General features: G+C 33.3%; 1 protein-coding gene across 1 annotated transcript; it reads left to right on the forward strand.

Annotated features, from left to right (window-relative positions):
• Positions 1-2,630: 2,630 nt before the first annotated feature.
• LOC101962723 (olfactory receptor 2G3) lies at positions 2,631-3,566 on the forward strand. Its single transcript, XM_005338845.3, has one exon. It carries the CDS (start codon positions 2,631-2,633, stop codon positions 3,564-3,566), a length of 936 nt encoding a protein of 311 aa, XP_005338902.3.
• Positions 3,567-23,304: the final 19,738 nt, after the last annotated feature.

Here is a 23,304-nt window from a genome sequence, read left to right on the forward strand (position 1 = left end):
TCAAGGGTGTGATTTCACAAAGTCATATGTTTATCTCCATCAAACCCAGTGCTTGTAAGAAATGAGGAGAACAGCCCTGTAAAAAATATTCCTGGTCTAAGTTTTCAGGGTAGACATAAAGAAAAGATAAGAGAAAATTTTAAGGTTCCAATGAAATTATCTGCCAATAGGATGCATTTATTGTGTGTGTGTGTAATACTACATTATTGATAGAAATTTAATATGAATATATTCAAAATGGAGTGAGTCAATATTGGAAGGTTATTAAAGTAGAAGTTAAAATTTTTTGTGTGTGATTTTGTCTAGTTTAAACAGTACTGAAAAGTAAGACTCTCTTTCAGAATGATCTCCTGGGACCATGGACTTTGGATACTACAGAGCCTGAGATTAATTGCCATGTTGGGAGAACTGTGTCCCTGGGAACTTTTTGGATTCAATAGCTTGTGTCCTCTCTCAACCTCTCTTCATTTGCAGGTCTTCAGGGATCTCCAATCGCAAATAACAATCCCTACAACCAACACATGGGCCTCAGACATTGATTTATCACTTCAAGGTAAAAATTGTTTTTGCTTTGTTGCTTAAATTTCCTTTTGTTTTAAAATGTGATTATTAGGATAAAAAATATGAAGAGCTTCTTCTCTTTTAATATATTCACTATTATTAATGCCTTGATTTTATATCTGACTTATTCCCGTGATTCTTAACATTTAATAATAAATTGAGATTTGGGGTTAAAGTGATGTCCATCTGGATAAAGGGAGATAAAATGGAGCACATGTAATTTTATATTTTGCATCAGAGTTAAATACAATTCTTCTATGACTCTAAAATGAACACAGTCTTATAAGTAAGAAACTTTCTCATGACCAGAATTAATCTCTCATTGCATTCTTTTGCTATTGTATATGTGTGAGAATGTGTGTTAAAAACTCTACTAAAAGTAACGTTTGGCCAAGATAGGTAGAGGCTGTATGCAGGATTAGAATTAGAGTAAAATGTCTGAATTTATTTTATTGCATTGATAGAAGTAAAGTGAAAAAAAATAAAAATTATGCATATATGTATTTGTGGGTTTTGATTGGACATGGATATGTATAAACATCTTTGCAATACATTTTATGTATATTACATATACACAAAATTATATATATATACGTGTATATCTAGGGCCTCCTTCATATTCTTTTTTATTATAGTGCTCCCCTTTCCCTATCTCTTGAGTGATCTCTCAAGGACTTGATGCTGCTATTTGATGTCTCTCCCATACCACTCCCTTGATTTAATTTTTAATGATTTCAGCTAAGTATCACTTTTATATGATAAGTATAATTACTATAAGGTATTGCTTTTGACAATTATTTTACATATTTTATATACATGATTAATTTTCTCAATAAGACAATCACAGGATATGAAATTATTAGGGAAGAATTTCAAGGCCTGAAAGATTTTTTTCACATTCATGTAGAAAGTGTCTATTTATCCTAAACAAAAGATATGGTTATGGTCTTTAGATGTATTCATTGAATTGATGAATACATTTTAAACTTTTGCATTCATTAATATTTGGAGTTTTTAAAAGCTGCCCTTTAGCCTTCTGAAAGGTAAAAATTCTATGTAGGTTTTATGCATTTTGAGGCAGCTCTTTCATTCTTTTGATGTGCCCTCATAATGATAATCCCTACTCCCTCCTTTCAGATTTTTTTTATTGGTTGTTCAAAACATTACAAAGCTCTTGACATATCATATTTCAAACATTAGTTTCCAGTGAGTTATGAACTCCCATTTTTACCCCAAATACAGATTGCAGAATCACATCGGTTACACATACACATTTTTACATAATGCCATACTAGTAACTGTTGTATTTAAACATGTTTTTATTCAACATTCCCTTCCCTAGTAACCACATACCAAAAAAAAAAAAAATGAGGGTTTTTTTTAATGTGCTGCATGAATCTGTATCCTCAATAAGCTGATGAAATAAATGAATTAACTAATCCCTAAAGGAAACATGCTTCTGATATTATGTGTCCCCATTATTAAACAGATGTAAATAATAATATTATGACTTTATTAACCAAGTGTTTACCATTTTACGTAGAAAGAATCTTTATAGTCTCCACAACCCAAAAGTCATTCATATAAAGAAAATCATCCAAAAAGAATGCCCAACTCAAAGTTTATGCTTTAAGGCTGGAAATAATATGTATATATAATTTGCATTATATTAAGCATTTATTTTACTGAATTTTTCCATTTAATTTGAATGATTCTTCATAAGCTATTAATGAATTTAATGTATTTTTTCCTTTGGCATTTTCTTTCTTTCTCTGTACTTTTTTCCCCTGCTGTGGAAGATTTTATCTCAACTTCTAATAGTTCTCTCTCAAGGAAAGACTTTGTTTCCAGAGTAAGCTGCAGGTGCATCTCTGTAGAGGATCTTTAACAACACCTTCTGCAACTTTTGAAGGACACTGCACTGAAATTTATTCTCTAAGTCACTGTAATTTGTCTGAGTGAGGATTTCATAGAGTTATTTTATAAAGTTTGATGCTGTCACTAGTGACCAACACATTATACTCTCTTTTTAATTCTTGTAATGTTTTCCTTCTTGTCTGAACAAGGTAATGGGCATGACCAATAGCAGTGCCAAAGAAGACTTCGTTCTGGTGGGCTTCTCAGAGCAGCCCCAGCTGGAAAAGATACTCTTTGTGGCTGTTTTGATATCCTACCTTCTTACATTGGTGGGAAATACACTAATTATTCTGGTCTCTTCCATAGACCCTAAACTCAAAATACCCATGTACTTTTTCCTTACTCACCTCTCCCTAGTGGACATCTGTTTTACCACCAGTATTGTCCCTCAGCTGCTGTGGAACCTCAAGGGACCAGCCAAGACCATCACATCCCTGGGTTGTGCCATCCAGCTCTATGTCTCCCTGGCATTGGGATCCACTGAATGTGTTCTCCTGGCTGTGATGGCTTTTGACCGCTATGCTGCTGTGTGCAAACCTCTCCACTATACAGCTGTAATGAACCCACGCTTGTGCCAGGTTCTGGCAGGGGTCGCATGGCTGAGTGGAGCAGGAAATGCTCTCATCCAGGGCACTATCACCCTCTGGCTACCGCGCTGTGGACACCGGCGGCTCCATCATTTCCTCTGTGAGGTCCCCTCCATGATTAAGCTTGCATGTGTGGACATCCATGCCAATGAGATCCAGCTCTTCGTTGCTTCATTGGTCTTGCTCCTCTTGCCCTTGGCACTGATATTGATGTCCTATGGACACATAGCCAAGGCAGTTATAAGCATCAAGTCATTGCAGGCCTGGCACAAAGCCCTGGGGACATGTGGATCCCACTTGACAATAGTATCCCTATTCTATGGGAGCATCACAGCCAACTACATCCAGCCCAACAGCTCCTATGCCCACACTTTTGGAAAATTCATCTCCCTTTTCTACACAGTAATCATCCCGACCCTCAATCCTCTCATTTACACCTTGAGGAATAAAGAAGTTAAAGGCGCACTGGGAAGAATATGCCACAGAGACCTACGTGTGTAAAAAATGAAGCAAAGTACAGACTGGTCAATTTTTCATCACAAGTCTCTTAAATATCATCTCATATAGTCCTTCACCAGCCTAAAAGCACAGCTGGAACCTCCACAGTTTGTATGTTTGTACTTCACATGGCCTCACAACTATCTGTCCTCTCCAATCTTTTCACAGGCTTCTTTTGGGCCTTTGAAAGGCACAATTTACCCACACTCTTTAATGTCCATTTTCCTAATAATTTCCACTTCTAACCCTCTCTTCTTTCATTTCTTATTTTGTCATCCCCTTCCTTCCTTCTTATTCCACCTTTTATTCCTTCTTTATATTACACTTGGTTTTCAGGTTTTTTTTTTTTTTTTTTTTTTTTAGTAGTGGAACTCAGGACCTTGTTCATGCCAGGTAAACACTCTTACCATTGAGCTACATCCTCAGCCCTTTGTATTTTATTTTGAGACAGGGTCTGTCCAAGTTGTCCAGGTGGGCCTTGAACCTGTGACCCTTCTGCATTCACCTCTCAAGTAACTTCAAGTATAGGTGTGCAGCTCTGGGCTCAGTTTTTCTTACCATTTGTATGATGTGCTTTGTAACTGTTTTCTCTCATGCCTCTATGTTATAGCTCTTCCCATTAATATTCTAACAATTCATGAAAGCAATTTCCTAAACATTTTTTTTAAACTTTTCTCTTTTGTCACAGCAAAAGCTATACACCTTGTGAAAATATTTGAGAATTTGATTTTTGAATTCCACAACTTCTTTTTTGAGCTCATGCAGTTTTGTTGAACTTTTTTGTATCCATGTTTATGTATGATTTAAAAAGTAATCAGCTTTGTATATAAGACCTTACTGTATCAAACAAGAAAGGTCATATCTGAAGCAGGTAAATTGGATATAAATTTTTGCTCTTAAAGAGTTGATCTTAGAGTATGGCTAAACATCTATATATGTAATATTAAAATAATTTAATTTGGCTATTATGTCTTTATTTGATTGCAGTTTTGTTCCTATGTATAATTACTTCCCTTCATTGGTCTGTTTTTATACATACCAAAAAAGAATGCAAAGTTCATCTTTTATCATTTGACATCATCTGCCTACTCCCCTTTGCACACCTCCTCTGCCCCCCCCTTGATGATTGTGGTATCTGATCTTAACTAAAGAGGCTGAAGTCACATGATTTTCTCCAAAAATCACTATTGATATTACTGAAAAAACAAGCCAGTAACAAGACAGTATCAAGAGGTTGGCTTACTCCCCTCAATTCTAACTACATTTTGATAATAAGCCTTTATTGATCTTAAAAATCTGTCAGATGAATCATATATTGGCTTATTTTTTATATACATGTATACATAATATTTCAAATTGAAAGCAACATCTCATTAGATTCAAACTTTCATGCTTTTGTCTAAAACATTAAAAATTTGTAAGAATGAAATGCACATAGATATTTAAAATGCATATATAAGGAAACCCATTGGTGTTGTGCTTTTCTTGTATATCAGTAATTAAGTCACTCTCGTGTACAGATTGAAAATTCTCATTTGGGATTTTGTTTCAAGAAAATGTATTGTAATATCTTTGAGAAAATGTTTTATTTTCTCCCATTAATTGGTTCCAAACTAAACTCCATTTATAGATTTTTAACTCCAAATTATACCTTATAATTAAACCCTTTAAAAATCAATGAGCTTCACTATTAATTAAAAGATTTTAAAATGCAGTAAGTGATAATAAATGATCAATCAATATCAATTAGCATGTTTTCAAAAGTCTACTTTCCTGGTCATAATATTCCCTCTATGGGAAGTCTAATTTAGGCTTCTCTTTTGAAAAAATTTGATCCCATAAAAATTGTTATCTACTCTAGAATTATTTGCATAATTTGTGTTTACATCTGCATGGGAAAAATACCTTAAAGATCTGATAGAAAATAAGTTAATTCTTACTTTTTCTTTGTAATATGGAAAAAATTTGATTCATTTCCTTCACTCACTTATGAAATGCATGGTATATTTGTTTTTAATGGTGATAGTAAAGTTAAAAGTGTTATTTTTGAAAGGATAGTTACTGTAAATGTAGTAGGAAAAAACTGTGTTTGAACAAGGAGAGACCAGAGTCTCAGTTATCGTGTTTCAAACATTAGGAAAACCTCAAAGTTTGTGACATTTTAGAGGTTACAAGACATGTATAAGAACTAAGTATATGTAATTTATGCATTAATAAACCATTGATGTCAGATCAAGTATCCTTGATGGCAAACATACATGTTTTCCAGGCCTAATTTATTCGAGCAGTCACTAGTTGCTATTAATTCTCTACTAAGTTCACTCACAATAATCAAATGAATTCTGCTTTTGACATGTAAAATATATTTGTTTATTGTTTATATAAATGTGTCTCTTTTTTATAGACAGGCCAAAAATAGTGTATTGCAATATAATGATTTTGACTCAGTTGTGAGCTAATATTTGTTACACAATTCTAACATGTTTTTTGCTTTGATTTTTGTGATTCTCCATTTCCATAATATGAGGGGAAATTTATTTCTCACATTAACTTAAAACTCAAAGATATTCTTACCAAACGTTGTGTAGCACACTTCATCTTTAATTATACATCTAGTTGACTTCCCAGTCTATAAGTTGGGTTTACCTACTATGCCTATACCAGGTAGGCCCTGACTGTCAATGTTCTCCTGAAAAGCTATACTATCAAGGTTCAAGTCTCATCTAAATGATTATCCATATTTTAATTTTTATTATATTTAGTTTTTAAACCTATGAGTGTCTTTTTCACAGTTATCCATTGGGTTTCACAAAATTCCTCACATGAAATGAATGAAAAATAAGTTTACATGAAAGACAGTGAACTAGTGATTACTAACCTTTAAGAATTATCTAAAAATCATGTGAGCAAAGAACTGATCGGTCAAATCATAGATCAATATATCAACAATATGTTCATTTGTCATTCAATCAGTAAGAACTTATGAACCAAGGTATGTTTATTATTGTGGCACTGCCAACAATTAATATATAATGCTGATACTGGCACTGCCAACAAGTAATATATAATATTCCTATAAAATATACTTCATGATTTAAGAAAAAGTTAAAACTTATATAAGGTTATACAAAATGCATAGTGAAACAAGAAGGCAAGTACATTGCTTGAGAAGTTCATACTAACTATGGATCAACAAACTACTGAGTATTATTTTATAGGCATAGAGATAAAACTATAAATGTATTTGAGGAAAGAAAAATGCATCTCCAACGAGAATGTGAATGTGATGAGGATCAGAAGTCACATTTCTGAAGGATGAAAATCAGTTCATTGGCTTCTAATAATATACATCAGGAATAAAAATTATATGGCATCTTACATTTTTATAACTGTGACCATATAAATCTTTGTTGAAATGTACTTATTTAATCCTCAAACTCAGCAACCTAAATAGCTAAATCATAATAAGTAGTTCTGATTAAACAGGATAAATTAAACAGAAGTGATTGTTCCTATTCCTTTATAAAAGGTATTACATTTCCACTACATTAAAAAAAGGCTACAAATGTATTAAGGACTAATAGGACTGAAGAGAAGCTAACAGCAGATTCAGGACAAATAAGCTTTTGTCATATGTAAAATTAATGAAAGGTAGTAAATGGTTTCAAGAAGGGAAAAAAAGATGAAACAAAACTGCTTTTAGAGGATTCTGACATGGAAAGGGAGAAGCCAGTAAAAATAAAGGAAATTTCTACTATAGAACCCTGGAGTAGCAACAGAGGTTTAGAAAGGTAAATATTGTATGGCCTAGAATACAGACTGTGGAGTGACACTAAAGTAAAAACAATTTAAGTTTCTGCCAAACAAGAACAACTACAAAAAAAAATACCTTTTCTCTAAGCCACACAACCAAATGAGGGCTATCCTAATATCAAAGCAGATAAAAGTAGCTGTCATCCTTAAAGAGGTGAGATCATATACTAACACAACTGAGATTTGACTGTGTTACACCCAAAGCAAAGAATTGTATTAGATGCTGCATATGGCATCCTTCCTATGTATTTTTCTTATCCTGATCTCAAAACACAGGAAGCCATTCTTATAACTGTATAGGTAGAGCTATAGAAGTGCTAACGGAGAATTAAGACCTGTTCAAAAATACCCAAAGAATACTGACATTTGTTGTACTCTAACCAAATGCTTTTATCATCCTGTCATGAAACCCCATTCAGCAAACTTAAATCAAAGGATTCTCTATCAGTTTTCTTGTGATTGTATCATCTCACTTCTATGTAAAGCTTCCAACACAGAGAATATTATAACATAAACAGAGAAGCAAACAAAAGAAAAGATTCATGATCCTTGACTTTTCTTTAATCAGAGAATTTTTGTTACAGATTCAATATGATTACTAATTGTTGGTTTGTTCATTCTCCATTTTCCATGATTCTATCTTGTTAGGATTAAGTGTCCAAGAATTTATTCATTCCTTTTAGGTTACCAAATTTGTTGGCATATATTTTTACTTCTTATTGTTTGGATATGAATATACTCAAAAAGCTCATAAGACAATATAGGAATGTTTAGAGGTAAAATTGTTGTAGGGACAAATGAGGCAAGGCACCGAAGATAGCAGGAAACAGTTTTATTTGGCTGCAGCCAGGTTCAGAGTGCACAATCCCCTGAACTCCAAGTTCAGGTAGTTTCAGAATTTTATACCCAGCATGTAAGGGTCCAAGTAAGGGCAACATGAAAATAGGAAGTTTATCTACATTAAACATTTTTGTGGGGACTCTTTTGCTGAAGGTCCTAAAATCAGCCATGGTGAAGATTTCTGGAGAAGCCCAGTTAAGACTTTTCTGTGGAGAAAGGGAGTGCCTCTACAAAATGATTAGATTTTGACACATGTAACTTAATCAATATGTTAATTAATTTAATGGATTAAAAATTCAAACAGTTTACAGAGTGGTAACTGTAAGCAGTTGGGCACAGCTGAAGAAAGGTCACTAGGGTGTGCTCTTGAGGATTATATTTTGTTTCTGGCTCTTGTTCTCTCTCTCCTCCTTCCTGGCTGCCATAGGCTGATCACGTTTTCTCCACCATATTTCAGCCATGATGTTCTGCCTCACCTCAGGGCCACAGCAATGGAGCTATTATGATTATGGACTGGACCTCTGAAACCATGAGCCCAAAATAAACTTTTTCTTCACTAAGCTGTTACTGTCAGTTATTGCTCACAACACTGAAAAGAGTATTAACAGTACATAACAGTACATAATAGTATCTAATAATCCTTCATATTTCTGTGGTATCAGTTGTAATGTCTCCTTTCGTTTCTGATTTTATTTATATGAGTCTTCTCTTTTTTTCTTGTTTAAGAGTTTATTATTTGTGTTTATCTTTTCAAAAACAGTTATTCATTTTATTGATCTTTTGTGTTTTTTTCTTTTTTATTAGTGCATATTAATTATATAGATTAATGGGTTTCCTTTATATATTTATTTAGTCTTTTCATTTATTTCTGCTATGATCTTCATTACTGTTTTCTTTTGTCTAACTTTTCATTTGACTTAATTTTTTCTAATTCCTTGAGATGTAATGATTGGTTTTTTACCTGAGACCTTTCAGTATTTTGGATGCAGGTTTTGATGCTATAAACTTGCCTCTTTTATTAGCTTTTCTGTATCCCATAGGTTTTGGTAAGATGTATTATCTTCAGTCACCTAAAGAGTTTAAACTGTCTCCTTACACAAGTTAATTTTTGCTCTCTTTCCTTGTTTTATATCTTAATGATTAACTGCAAGGCTAGCTATTCCTGAAAATATAGGAACTTTCCAATCACTGACTTTTCTTTAGAATTACAGAATCCAAAATATCTGTTGACCTTCAGATGATAGCAGTATGTACATGAGAAAAGCAGACTAATGAGGAAATTTATGATCACCTCTGAATCCACTTGTTTAGACTAAACATATACTCACCCCAAGTCTCTACATAAGCCTTGTATCTGGAACCCCTAAGCAAGATGTTTTTTTTTTCTATTGGTGAGGAGAGGCAAATGTCTCCATCTTACAACTTGCCAACTTGTTGCCAGTAAAGCTCTCTTCCACTGTCATTTTCTCTCTTGAGTCATTGTCTTCATCAGGGAGTAGTTGTATGGGAGTTCTCAAAGTTATATTATCTGTAACTGTATCTGTTATCATTTTTTTCAAGAAATTATGAATTTTTTATTGATGTCTTTACTGACCCACTGATTGCCCAGGTGTGTGTTATTTAATTTCCATGTGTTTCAAAATTTTCTTATTGATTTCTAGTTTTATTTCATTATGGTCAGAAAAGATACTCAATATAATTTTAATTTTTTAAATTTGTTGAGACTTGTTTATGACCTCTCATAGGATCTATCCTGGAGAAGATTTCTTGTACTAATAAAATTCTATAGCAGTTATGTGTATGTTGTAGATGTGTGCTAGATTTAGTCTAGGATACAGTTTAATCCTGCTATTTCCTTGTCAATTTTCTTTCTAAAATATATATTCATAGTGGAAAACAGTAAATGAAAGTACTCTACTAATAGTGTATTGAAATAAATGCCTCCCTTTAGTCATAGTAATATTTTGTTTATACACTTAGGGACTTTGATACTGAGTGAATGTGGGTTTTCCATTGTTACATCCCCTTGCTATGCATTATAATCCCTATATCTATACTGTCATATAATGTTGGGGTTTAAGTGTGCAGAGTTTAGCTCCCTCAAGCCTGACTTTTTGATAGACCTGTGGCTGTGATTTAGGTCAGCTGAGGCAAGCCTCAGCTAGGAGGAGGAAAATTTCTCTTCCCCTTATCGCAATTCACAAGTTCTGCATGGTTTGGCCAAGAGGAATAAGCTTCCTGCATACTGGACCTGGGAACAGTACATTCTAAAGAAGCAGATACATCCTCAGGGGATTAGATAATGTCTACAAAGAACTTTGGGAGGGTACTTATCAAAAAGAACAGGAACAATCTGAATTTAGCTCTGTGTACCCGCTGAGGCATGATATTTGGGCATGATATTTGGGTGAAGTGTTACTGAAGAATTGCTTGATTTGTTAGAAGAAGAATATAAAAGGAACATGCAAATAAACCTCAGCATGCAGTTGCAATTGCTGCCTTGGCTCTGCATCCCCTGTGTCCCGGTGATTTCACGACCCTTACCCAGGTACCCGAACACACTAGACGTTCACAATATAAAGACTTCTTTTATCTATTTTTTGAGGGGGGGTATTAGGGATTGAATTCAGGTGTGCTTAATCACTGAACCACATACCCCACCCTTTTTAAATTTTATTATTTGTTTTGTTTTGTTTTAAGACAGGGTCTCACTGAATTGTTTAGGGCCTCACCAGGTTGCTGAGTTTGGCTTTGAATTTGTGATCCTCCTACCTTAGTCTCCTGAGCTGCTGGGATTATAGGCACATGCCACTGAGCCAAGACTTCCTTGTCTTTTATGCCAATTATGATTTAAAGTATTTTTTAACTGATCAAAATGTACTTAGCGGGCTTGGGATGTGGCTCAAGTGGTATCGCGCTTGCCTGGCATGCGTGTGGCCCAGGTTCGATCCTCAGTGCCATATACAAACAAAGATGTTGTGTCCACCAAAAAATAAAAAATAAATATTGAAAAATTCTCTCTCTCTCTCTCTCTCTCTCTCTCTCTCTCTCTTTAAAAAAATGTACTTAGCTACTCCTGTTCTCTTTGATTCTTTGATTCCATTTTCATAAACTATCTTTTCCCATCCCTTCACTTTCAGTCTATGGATTTCAGTCTTTAGAGTTTGAGTTTTTTATAAGCAGTATGCAGTTAGGTCGTGCTTTTCTATCTGTTCAGTTACTCTGTGTCCTCTAATTGGAGAATTTAATTTACTCACAGTTAAGGTAATTTTAAATATGTAAGCCATTATGTGGCTTGATGTTTTATTTTTGGTTTTGGTTTTGGTTTTGTGGTAGTTTCTTTCTCTTTCTCCTTCTCCCATAGTTTTTATTTGTGATTAAGTGATTTTCTCTACTGATTTTTTGCTTGTTATATTTGGTATGTCTACTGTAGTTTTTTACTTTTGTAGTTGGAATGAGGCTTATGAAAATGTCATTCACTTACAGCAAGTTATTTTGAATTGATAGTAACAACTTAGATTACAAAGATATGTAAATATACAGAAAAAGAAAAGAGTAATAACAAAAATGTTCTACACTTGCATTCCATCCTTCTCCCCCATATATTGAATTTTTGATGTTCTATTATACATATTCATATATCACCTCTTAACTATTGTAGTTATTATTAGTTTTAATTTTTTTAATGTTTATAATAAACATATAAATATTTTATGTACTATTGTTATAATAGAGCACATTCTGAATTTGTATAGTTGTTTCTGAATGAGTTTTGTCCTGTCTGATATTTTCTTATTATTCATTCATTTCTTTTTCTTTCAGTTTGAAGACCTTTCAGCATTTCTTATAAGCCAAACCTGAAGGTGATAAATTCTCTTAGCTTTTGTTTGGGATATATCTTTATCTCTTTGTCGTATCTTACAGATAGGTTTGCTGGGTACAGTATCTTATAGGCAGATTTTGTTTAAGGCTTTCAGCACTTTGAAAATATATATATATATCCCACTATCTCCTGGCCTATAAGATTTATGCTGAGGAGTCTTCCTTCAGGTGAATTAAAAACATCTAAATTATTTGTTTCTTATCTCTTGCTGCTTTCAGGATCCTTTCTATGTCTTTTATCTTTGAGAGATTAATTATTAGTTGAGTTGAATCTTAGTGGAAAGGTTGGACCTTCCTATACCTGGATATTTGTATCATTCTCTGGCTTGTGAAGATTTCTGTGACTATTTCTTTTAATAAGCTTTCTGCCCATGAGTATTCTCAAGGGAATTTCTATAATCTCAAAAGTTATTAATTTGATGTTCTCCATAGTTCTCATGGCTTTTTATTCTTTTTTTTTAACTTCACCATGTATTTTCAATTATCTTCACTTTAAGCTTATTGGTTCATTCTTTTGTTTGATTGATTCTGCTATTGATGTTTTCTACTGCATTTTTATTTGTGAGTTTTATTTCTTAGCTTCATTGTTCCAGATTCTTACTTCAAGCTCCCAAATGGACATGAAAGATGACAACCTATATGTTTATATGTTCAACAAACACTAAGCCCAACACACCTTCACTAAGAGTAGTGGCTTTCAGAGCTTCTGAACCTCCCACTCAATACCTGAGAGGTTTCAGAATTGTCCTAGGCTTTCTAGATGAGGACATTTTGAAGTGTCAGGTCATAGAGTAATTCATTGGCAGTAATTGAGAGGTCATAAAAGAGCATAGATCATCAACAATATGTCTAAAGATTGAACACCTGCATTTCCCTTGGAATGACGTGGACCAGCAACTTTGCTGTCTTTGCTGCCTCTTGATGATGTTCAAAATGTGGCTGCCTAAGATTGCTGGTTCAAATGGCCAGTAGCCATCTTGGTCTCTGCAGTTGGTTTCACCTTCTTGTGTCTTTAGGCAGCTTTGTCCTTCCTTGGCTCAGATTTGGACATAAACTAGTTGACAACATTCCTTCTCTTCAAACTTTTGTGGCAGATCATTTTAAAAAAGCATTTTTTACATTAAAAAGAAAAATAAACTGATAGTACAGTATTGAAATACTTATATTTTTCTTCTGATTTGACCACCTAAAATCTTTGTTTGTTTTTAAAATTTAAACAATGAAAGAAGGTATTTGCATTGTTTAAGTGTGGATTTTAATTTCTACCTAAAATAGTTAACTGAATTTGACTACAATGCTTAAAACTGAGATTTGTTCTTTCTTTAGACTTTTGTTTTAAAATTGAAGAACAAATTGAAATGCTGTATTAGTGACACAATTGTATTCTTGCAGTAGTTTTGGTGTTTATATTATAGTATTCATTTTATTGTTTGTTCTGCATCTTTCTAGTAGCACATCTTTATAGTTCAATAAAAGACAATGTTTTCTTACTACACTTATTTTTTAATCATTATCATTGTTTAATTTTATGATTATTTCTGAAAATAATATTTTCATATAGAAGTGGTTAAAAATTACCTTTAAAAGGTGTCAGTTGGTGCATAAGAAATAAAAGACACAAAAATATAGCATAGTAAGATTGCAATCATGAGCAATCAGGCAAAAAATAATAAAAAGTTTTCAGTAAAGACTGAAAAGTCACATATTAAGCCTGAGGAATTAAAATGGCATTTCAGTTTCTAAGGGGAAAAAATGGAAACTAAACTATAGTGAAACAACAATTTTAAAATGTTGAGAGATGTTTATTTCTTTCTTAAAATTCTGTGCTGAGACAAAATATCAATTAAATAAATATTATGAAATATTAAGAAATTTTTTGACATGGATGCTCTCATATTTTATATTTATTCTTGGCCAAGTACTCTCAAGAAAACACTGGGTACCATTCTTCACTAAAAAGAAAGAAAAGTAAGGAAGTAAAAAGCAAAGAATTGGAAACAAGGGACTGAATACAGGAAATAAAGGGGAAAACACCTTGGGAGGGAGTAAAAGTGAAGGCCAGGAAGATATGTAAAGAGAATCCAGTTTGGAGCAAAAGATGTTTGGCTTTTGCTTCCAGCAAAGTCAATCCAAAAAAAAAAAAAAAGTGCTGATCTCTTGATGTCTTTGATCATTCTGTGAGGAGCCTTATAATTTTATGGACTATATTAAGGAAAAGTACAGAGAAAAATCACTCATACATAAACTTGCATACTCACACGTCTTTTAATTCAATGAACAATCAAAAGCTATGTGAGAAAGGAAAATGTATCACAGTGAACTATGCAGCTTACCTGCTAAAACTCTATTATGAATATAAAATAAACACTGGATTATTTAAAATTAATATCAGACCCATCTCATAATCACTATCATCACACTTCCTTGGGCTGAATCATTGTGGCCCCTGCACTTTCAAATGATGAAATCCTAATCACTAACATATTGGTATTATGAGGTGGGACATTAAGGATGTGGTTAGATGAGAAGATAATTAGTGCCCTTGAAGAACAGGTCCTAAAGAAGGAGCTCAAAGAGCGGCCTTTTCTCATCTACTATATGAGGATAGAGTGAAAAGACTTCTTTTATAAACCAAAAGCATCCCCTCTATTTGTAAACTGAATAGCATGACCAAATGCAAAATCTAATGGCATCTTGATCTTGGATTTAACTGCCTCCAGAACTGTGAGAAATAAATTCCCATAGTTTATAAGCTTCCTAGTTTGAGAACAGCCTAAATACTTATAGATTACTGTTGTAGTCTACTCTTTCTCTAATCTCTTCCAGTATTCCAGGGAATTCTAAACATTACAGTTTCATCTGAAATTAAGGTACATAATGTATCTCTTCAGTCCTTTAAAACCCCAGTTCTCTAAGTTCTTGCAATGGCCTGTGGAGTCTCATGTGGTGCCCTCCTATTTTGGCAACATCTCCCTTATCTCTCTTCTTGGTTTTCTGTACTGGCCTCCTGATGATAATTAAAATGCACTATGATATCTCCTGCTATAAAGATTTTGTTGTTCTTTTCTGGAATTCTAGATATCAGATACATGCTTGGTTAATTTCTTTACCTTCAGGTGTTTAAATCACATCTTTTCAAGGAGACCTCTCTGGACCACTTCATTTACAGTTATCACACCCACCACCTGATATTTCTTATGCCAATATGTGGTTTCTTTCATCTGTAGCACTGATCATCTTATAACATACCACATAATAAATTTTAGCTTCATTGCTTACTATCTTCATTTTCTCCTGGGATATTAACCTTTGAGAAGGAGGATCTTTTGTTTGCTGATGCATCCCAAGTGCACAGGAACAGCACTGACACTTAAAAGAACTGTTTTTGGAAATGTTAAATTAACTTGAAAAATTTTAAGAAACTGACAAATAGAAATCGAAAAGAGCCCCCAAATCTTACTTTGTGAGAAGAGGAAATTGAGGTGGAGCAGGGGTGGCATACTAGCTGTGGTTGTTTTTGAAAATCCATGTAGAACTGTTTAAATTTTGTGTTCATATTTCTTAGAGAAATAAATTTAAATGTGAAAACATAAAGTATTAAAAGAGGAGAGATGAATAGCAAAGGATAATCATAAAGGTAAAATCTTGGTTTTTTACTACAGATCTTATGCTTATATTTTTATGATTATAATTACACTACATAAACTCCTCAGGAAACCTCCTATGAAAGGTACTGTAGTATTGTTATTTTGTCCTCATTATATTCATAAACACAACAAAGCATAAAGATAAGAAATACAATAGAGATATTCATGGAAAAAAAAATCACATCTCCACTCCCCATTTCTCTTCATTCACCATCGTTTCCAACATATCCTGGAATATATTAGCATATATGGGGTGCTTGAATGTATCCACAAGTGTGTTTTTATAAATGTTTCTTTATATATGTATGTTGACAGGTTAACAGATAAAAAATGTGCTATGGGGACACGTGTATGGAGTACTGCATACATGACATATGTTAAGGGCATCTGAGGGAAAGGCCACTCTCTTCATGTTAGGCTCATGATGGGCTCATGTTAGGCTCATGATTACTTACCCTGTTGGTACAGCCCTGAGTGGGTGAGGCCACGTGTTGCAGTCCCTGCTCTTGCTCTACTGCCTGCTCCTCCACTGGGTGCTGCAAGGACAGTTAGCAAGAAAGTGTATTGGTGGCTGCCTACAATCTGCCTAGATGACTGTGCAATAAAATCAGTCCTGCTTCCTTCTTGTCTCTGGAAGTCTTGAATAGTGACTCCCTAGCCACACTCTCCTCTACCCTGTTCTGTGGACCTCCTTGCTGGACAAGAGAGAGCCCACCCAGCATGTTATAAATTCTATATTGTAATTTTATTTTCTCCTGAAATATATATCTTGAAAACCATTCCAGTTCTGTAACTATGAACATCCATCATTATTTTAATGAATGCAAAATATTACATTATAGAGGTATTAACAACTTCAGAAATAGTGATAATTTATGTCTAGCTCTCTGCTAATGCAGAAAGACATTGCAATGAAGGTTTTGTGCCATTCACTTCTTTTTTTTTTTTAAAGAGAGAGTGAGAGAGGAGAGAGAGAGAGAATTTTTTAATATTTATTTTTTAGTTCTCGGCGGACACAACATCTTTGTTGGTATGTGGTGCTGAGGATCGAACCCGGGCCGCACGCATGCCAGGCGAGCGCGCTACCGCTGAGCCACATCCCCAGCCCTGTGCCATTCACTTCTTCATGAATAAGAGAGAATCTTCACTAGGTGAATGTCTAGAAATGAAATTGCTGTTCAAGTAAGCAGGTTCAGTTTTACATATGATATATAATTCTAAGTTGCTTTACAAGAAAGCTAAAGCAAAATGGTACTCTAGCATGACATAAATAAAATATTGCTCTTTGTGAATTCCAGATGTTAAAATTGTATCTCTTGTGGTTTTAATTTGTATTTCTTGTACACATAAGTATTTCCTTTAATTTACACATGTGAAAATCACATAAACCTCTCTCATGGTCCTTTGCTGGTGTTTCAGGGAACTGTTGGTCTTTTACAACAAACAAACAGATATTGAGGAAATTGGCCTTTTTTTATTTCACATCTTTCACAGTAATTCCTTGAGACTTTGTCACTTGTGTTTTTGTTTCACTTTAGGATATTTGTCTCTGCCAAAATATTACTTTAACATTTAAAATATATCAATCATTTAAAGCCGTCTGAGTTTTTAGTCATCTTAGATCTTTTGAGTAATTGTAGATATTTCACCTGACATTATTACATTTCTATATTTAAACTTTCATTTTAATAAGTGGAGCTTTGTGATAAAGAAATGCAAATCCTGATATTCATTATTAATAAACAGATTTGGTATTTGTTAATAATCTTACAGTTTTATGTCATTATATTTCTAATATTCCATACATATTATTAAAGAGAAAAGCTAATGTAATGGAGATGATAACCAAAGCATGCTGAATTTTAATTTTAACTTTTAATCTAAGGAGTCTAGATAAGTTATGTTCAATAGCTTAAAGGAGAAAATTTGGAATAGATCAAATTTGGTAATATCAGTTTGTGTCCCTGGTTTCTGAGTGTGTGTGACCTTTTTAATTTTGTTGATGGTTTGGAATTGTGGCCAGCTAAATAATAAAATAAAGAGTATACTTTCTTAATTTATATAGTGGCAATATTTATCAAATAAATAATATGTCTAATGATTATAAAGTAGCATATTAATATAAATGGATAGTGAAAATAAAGAGCTATTGTGGTAAGAAACATAAAAAGTAATATTTTATAGAGAATTTCAAATTTTTATGAATTGTTATACTTTTCTCAGAATAGCAACCATATACAAAGGAATTTTTTGCATATTTCATAACCTATATTATAAAAATCTTCACGACTTTTGAGATCTGGTCTTATTGGAATTGATTTAATGTCTTCTTAAGTGACTCTCTAAATATGAGGGCCCAAATCATGTGTTTTGCCAGAAATGTTTCATTGATTGCTTTCAAAGTTTTCTTCCCTTGTAGAGTCCCTCTAGTTCTTCTCTCCTGGACATGTTGGCGGAAGCAAGTACTAATTATGCTGAATCTCAGAGGCTTAAGTAGAGGATGAGTCTAAGACAGTAATGGTAATGGAAACTCATGGGAAAGCTCCCTGTGGACCCACAGGTTTTATGGATGGCCATGAATTAGAACTGGTTTCTTAAAGTTGACCTTCCAGTAAGTCTAAGAGTGCCTGGTTAGTGGACTGGTCTGAGGATTATGTTTGAGCCACAGGGCAGTTTTCTATCTCTCTCCACATCACAACCCTCACAAACTGATGTACTGCAACACAGCACCAGGTAAATGCAGAAGGGATTCAGAGAGGGAAGGTTAGTCAAGACCAATGTTATCTTACCTTGACAGTCTTCATGGTATGAGCTAAAAGGATTATTTAAGGTTGAAACTATAAAGTTAAAATATTTGAAAAAATATTAAAAAGGTGATTCTACAAGTCACCTGTACTTTTGCTTGTGAGAACAACAATGGAATTATGAAAAACATTCTGATATAAAATTTAAAATCTGCTGTCATTCAAATATTTATTTCTGATTTTACTGGATTTATTAATTTGAGCAAGTACTATAATCTCTTTGTACCTAAATTTTCTCTCTTTAGTTAAAAAATATTTTTACCTTGGAAACTTATTGAGGGAACCAAATAGATATACTATAAGGAGTATTGTATATATGTATAAAGTTGATTACAATTTAGGCTAGTGGAAAATTTGACATCAACATTTTGGTATTTGCAAATCCTTCTACTACAATATATTTTTATGAGGTCAGCTATGGGAAAATACATGTGTCACTATTTTTGTTATTTACCTCTTAAATATTTTAGATATATCTTTCTACCACTTTTTACTATTGAAATTGCTATTTGCATTATAAAATTGTAGATACTATAACATTGATTTTGTGTAGAAACTGATTTAGCTCTGAAACACCTATCATTCAGACAAACCAAAGATTGTTTAATTCTATGATAATTTAGAATAAGAGAATACAACAGTCAGCATGGAGTTAAAACCATAGCAAATATCTAAACTGGATTAGTGGTAGAATGAACACCTAATTATTGTTCTTATTTTGTCTTATTAACACATTATATCAGATTCATGTTTATGAAGTTAACAAAGACTGTATTAGAAATGTACTGAGGAGCTCCATGATTTCTTAAGCGTTATGGTCAGATAATTTTTCCCTCCTCCCCCTTCATTTCTTTGCAGACCTCATTTTCTTAAGACCTATAGATACTTCTGTCTCTTGGCTCCAGTTTCTCATCCTCATGAGAATCAAAAGCATATTTTTTTTTACTTCTTATTTAGGTAAATTAAGCTCTAATCCCTGTCATTTTCTTATTAAGCCAGAAGGGCAAGAACTCCCCATAGTCCTTTCTGGGAAAATAAACTGAATTACCTAAATTAGTCTTACATCTTTATTTCCCATTTTCTTCTATTTCTTTTTATATTCACATATTCAGCATATATTTAACCTAAGTGTCTTCTGTTGTTAGACAGAATATTGCTGCATTTATATTTTTATCTTTTTCTCTCATTATCTTTCTTATCCATTTTTTGAGTTTATTTTATCCTTGCTCAATTTACCCATGTTCCCATAAATCTCCACTATTTAGGCATGTATCGACTATTCAGAAAGTCAAAATATATGCTACATATTCCCATCTAATAACTTAAGTGTTCCCTTGAGTGAAGTATGTAATTTGATTTTCTCACAAAAATGTAAGCTTATCTCAGATACAGGAACATATAGCTATGTCATTTTAGACAAAGGTGTCAGGAAAATATGAACATTGTGAAAATGATACAGATTTTTAAAAATATAATAGAAGAAACTTAGCTTTTTTCAGGTTTAGAAAAACATTATCTGACTATAGGTAATTGAATAATGATATTCTGAAAGAGTTTATCAAGAAAGAAATCCAGATAAGACAAAGGGAATAATTCACAATTGTCCTTTTTAAAATTTTAATTAGGTAAGGAATTACACGAGTGCTGATTAAGTGATATCCTTCTATAAATAATTCTGCAACACAGAAGTCTTCCTCTGACCATGATAGATAAGGCAAAACTTATTCTAAAAGTATAAGGACAAAATTATTTCACAACTGCATATCAAAATCTATTTCTATAATAATTATCTAATCCAGTGACAGTGCTGTCAGTCCCATTTCTTAGAGAATACAACATATTAATTATTATATATAATTATATATATTTCTATATTTTATATTTCTAAATAGGACCCTAAATAAATTTTAAAAGGTGTAAAAGAGTGCTGATATGCCATCATCATGCAGATTTTATGAAGGACTAAAGTCCCCAAGATGCCTCTAATCAGGTTTAGTGTGATGAAGATGAACACATCAGCTCTGCCTCAGCTGCAGATTTATCTGCCTTCTTCCTGCTGTCCTTGGTTCAACCTGAAGTTCTGGCTTTTCTTAATTTGTTTGATCCCATACTCTGTCATCATAACTAAATATCCGTGAGATGTAGAGTTGATGGTAGTACTATTCCAACTTTTTAGAAGGGAAGATATCAAAATCCAGGGTCCTGCTATGTCCAGTCTCAAGCTGCTGTTCCTTTTATGGGTCTCAAATGAAGGGGTCACATCACTGGGTGGTCTGTGCATTGAATAGGCTTGTGGGCCTGTTTTTTCCAATATGAGTTTGATACACCTATGCATCCACGTGTTCCTGATTAATTTGATAATTTCACAGGTGGGCATTCTTACTAGTATGATAATTTATCAGTTTGTGCCATACAGTTGTGCCAAGCAGATAGACATTGTTCACTTCTACATCAAGGTTTAGTGTCATTCCACATCAGCACTTAAACTCAAAATGGAGTATCTTGTGGCAAATCACTGCTCTACAAAAGCAAGTGACTCAAGTTTAGGTACAGCCTGAAAACTGATATTTTGTACATCAAAGAGTAACTCAAATCAAGGCACAGCCTTCTCTCCACTCATTCTCCCTTATTTTTCTACTTCAGCCTTCCTTTCTTCCTTTAAAGTAAGCTTTATTGATGATTATATTGTCCAAAGTGTTATCTTTATATAAATGAGTCTAATGATTTTTACGCACTTTACTTCTCTGTAGTTCATTCAAAATAATGGGTTAGGATCCCTTAATAAGATGTCCTGATAAACAAGAACTGAACAATCTTTTGAAAATCCTTCAGTGAATTTAATTGGACTCTTTAAATAAATGCTTGGATGGTGTGAATCCTGGGACCTAAATTAAATTAGCATGACTGGAAATATTAATGATTTTCCTGGGTTGAATATTCTCAGAAATTATGAAAACCTAGAAATGCAAATGTTTAAGATAAGATCTATACAAAACATGGACAAAATCCACCCCAAAGTAAAATATTCTAACAAATTGAGATTCTCCATGTCATAGGATTTTATATGAACTTCTCCTTCTTCCCCCCACATAAGCATGACTTTTGGGATTCCTTCTACTAACGTGTTCATTTGCATCTGAAAATTGCTTCTTTTTACAACACCGATTTTCTCCTAACACATAAACTGCCTTTTCCTCAGATGGGTCTCCTTAGAACACCTTATCATGTAGCAATACTTTATAAGAAAAGTCCTTCTCAAGTCCATGTAATACTTATGTTTGTATTCTGCTTCTCAATACTAGTCTTTGGATATGAACATTAAAAAAAGGCTTCTGGAAATACTTTTGAAGGCCACTTTTTTTTTTTTAGTTCTAATATAATCAAAAATGTATTCTAATTATTATTTTTTTTTAGTCAGAGAGTTTCTCACACAACTAATTCTTAGATGGGACTCCTAGCAACATGAAATATAATATAAAATGTATCATAATATGTATTAAGAAAATTATGTATTGTGTTAATTTATGTGTTCTGTTAAAGCAGTATCATCCTCAGAAGGCATGTGTTTTAAGGTATTTGAGGACACTAAATAAAAATCTTTTTCATTTGAGTAAACATGTATGTGTTACATTATAGGAATTGCATTAAATTACACAAAAACATGAGTCTTCAGAGAAATGTTTGGCTGCTGTGAGAAACTGTTCCAGGTATGTCTCCCAAGCTTTAGGAATATATTTGACTCACCTTTAAAATCACAGTCATGTAAAAAAAACCCTGAGAATTTTGAAGTTTTAATTTTATAATAGCAATTAATATTTCTTCATGGATGCTTCCTGAGATTTTAGGAGGCCATATGCTTAAATACATAGCTGTGATACTAGGAGCAAATGTGACTCCATTTTGTTTTATGACTTTATCCTGTAAAACAACCATGCTAAGTAGAAGAGTCATAACTGGGGCAAAATGTTCTTTTCCTTTTGCTATAGAAACATTTAAGAACACGGAACTACCTAATGGGGCATTGTTTCTGTAACTAAAGTAATGGGGCTCTGTTTCTGTAACTGGGGTGACTGGAATAACTGTTATTGGTTAGGCTTCCCTCCGCTTGACTGCACTGTCCTGCTTCTGTAACCTGGCTTGCTTGCATTGGCTAGACCCCTGGAACATCCCCTTTGCAGTTTTACTGCTTATAAGGAGTGCCCTTGCAATTGTACGGGGCTGATCAAAGGAACCGCTTTATGTTCTGGTCAGCCACCACCGGTGTGCTTCAATAAAGGCTTGATTTGATTATACGTGAGTGGTCTGGAAGTCAATTTATGAAACCCTGGGATGAAGCTTTAACTATAACAAGCTAAGTGAAGTATACTACATTAGTGTCAAGCCAGCAAATAAAAATAGTATAACAATGTAAACAAGATTAATGAAGAAATACTTTAGTGTTCCTGAAAGCAATTTTACAATATTGTAAATGTTTAAAATATTACATTAGTAAGTTTTTAAAATATCCAATAAGCCATTAAATAGAAATATAATTTTTGACATAGTTGGAACAGTAGGAAAATATATTAAATAAGGTAAAAATATTTATATTAGAATAAATATTGTCATCTACTACAAAAACACTAGACAATTTAAAAAATGTTGGGAATGAATACAAATCTCCTATTCTCAGCATATTTTTTTTACTGTTGTTTTGGACCATCTACCTAATGTTACTGAAACTATATTACTAGTAAATTATAGGATAAAATTTAA

This window comes from Ictidomys tridecemlineatus, chromosome 8 (genome assembly GCF_052094955.1).
Source record: "Ictidomys tridecemlineatus isolate mIctTri1 chromosome 8, mIctTri1.hap1, whole genome shotgun sequence".
Lineage (NCBI taxonomy): Eukaryota > Metazoa > Chordata > Mammalia > Rodentia > Sciuridae > Ictidomys > Ictidomys tridecemlineatus.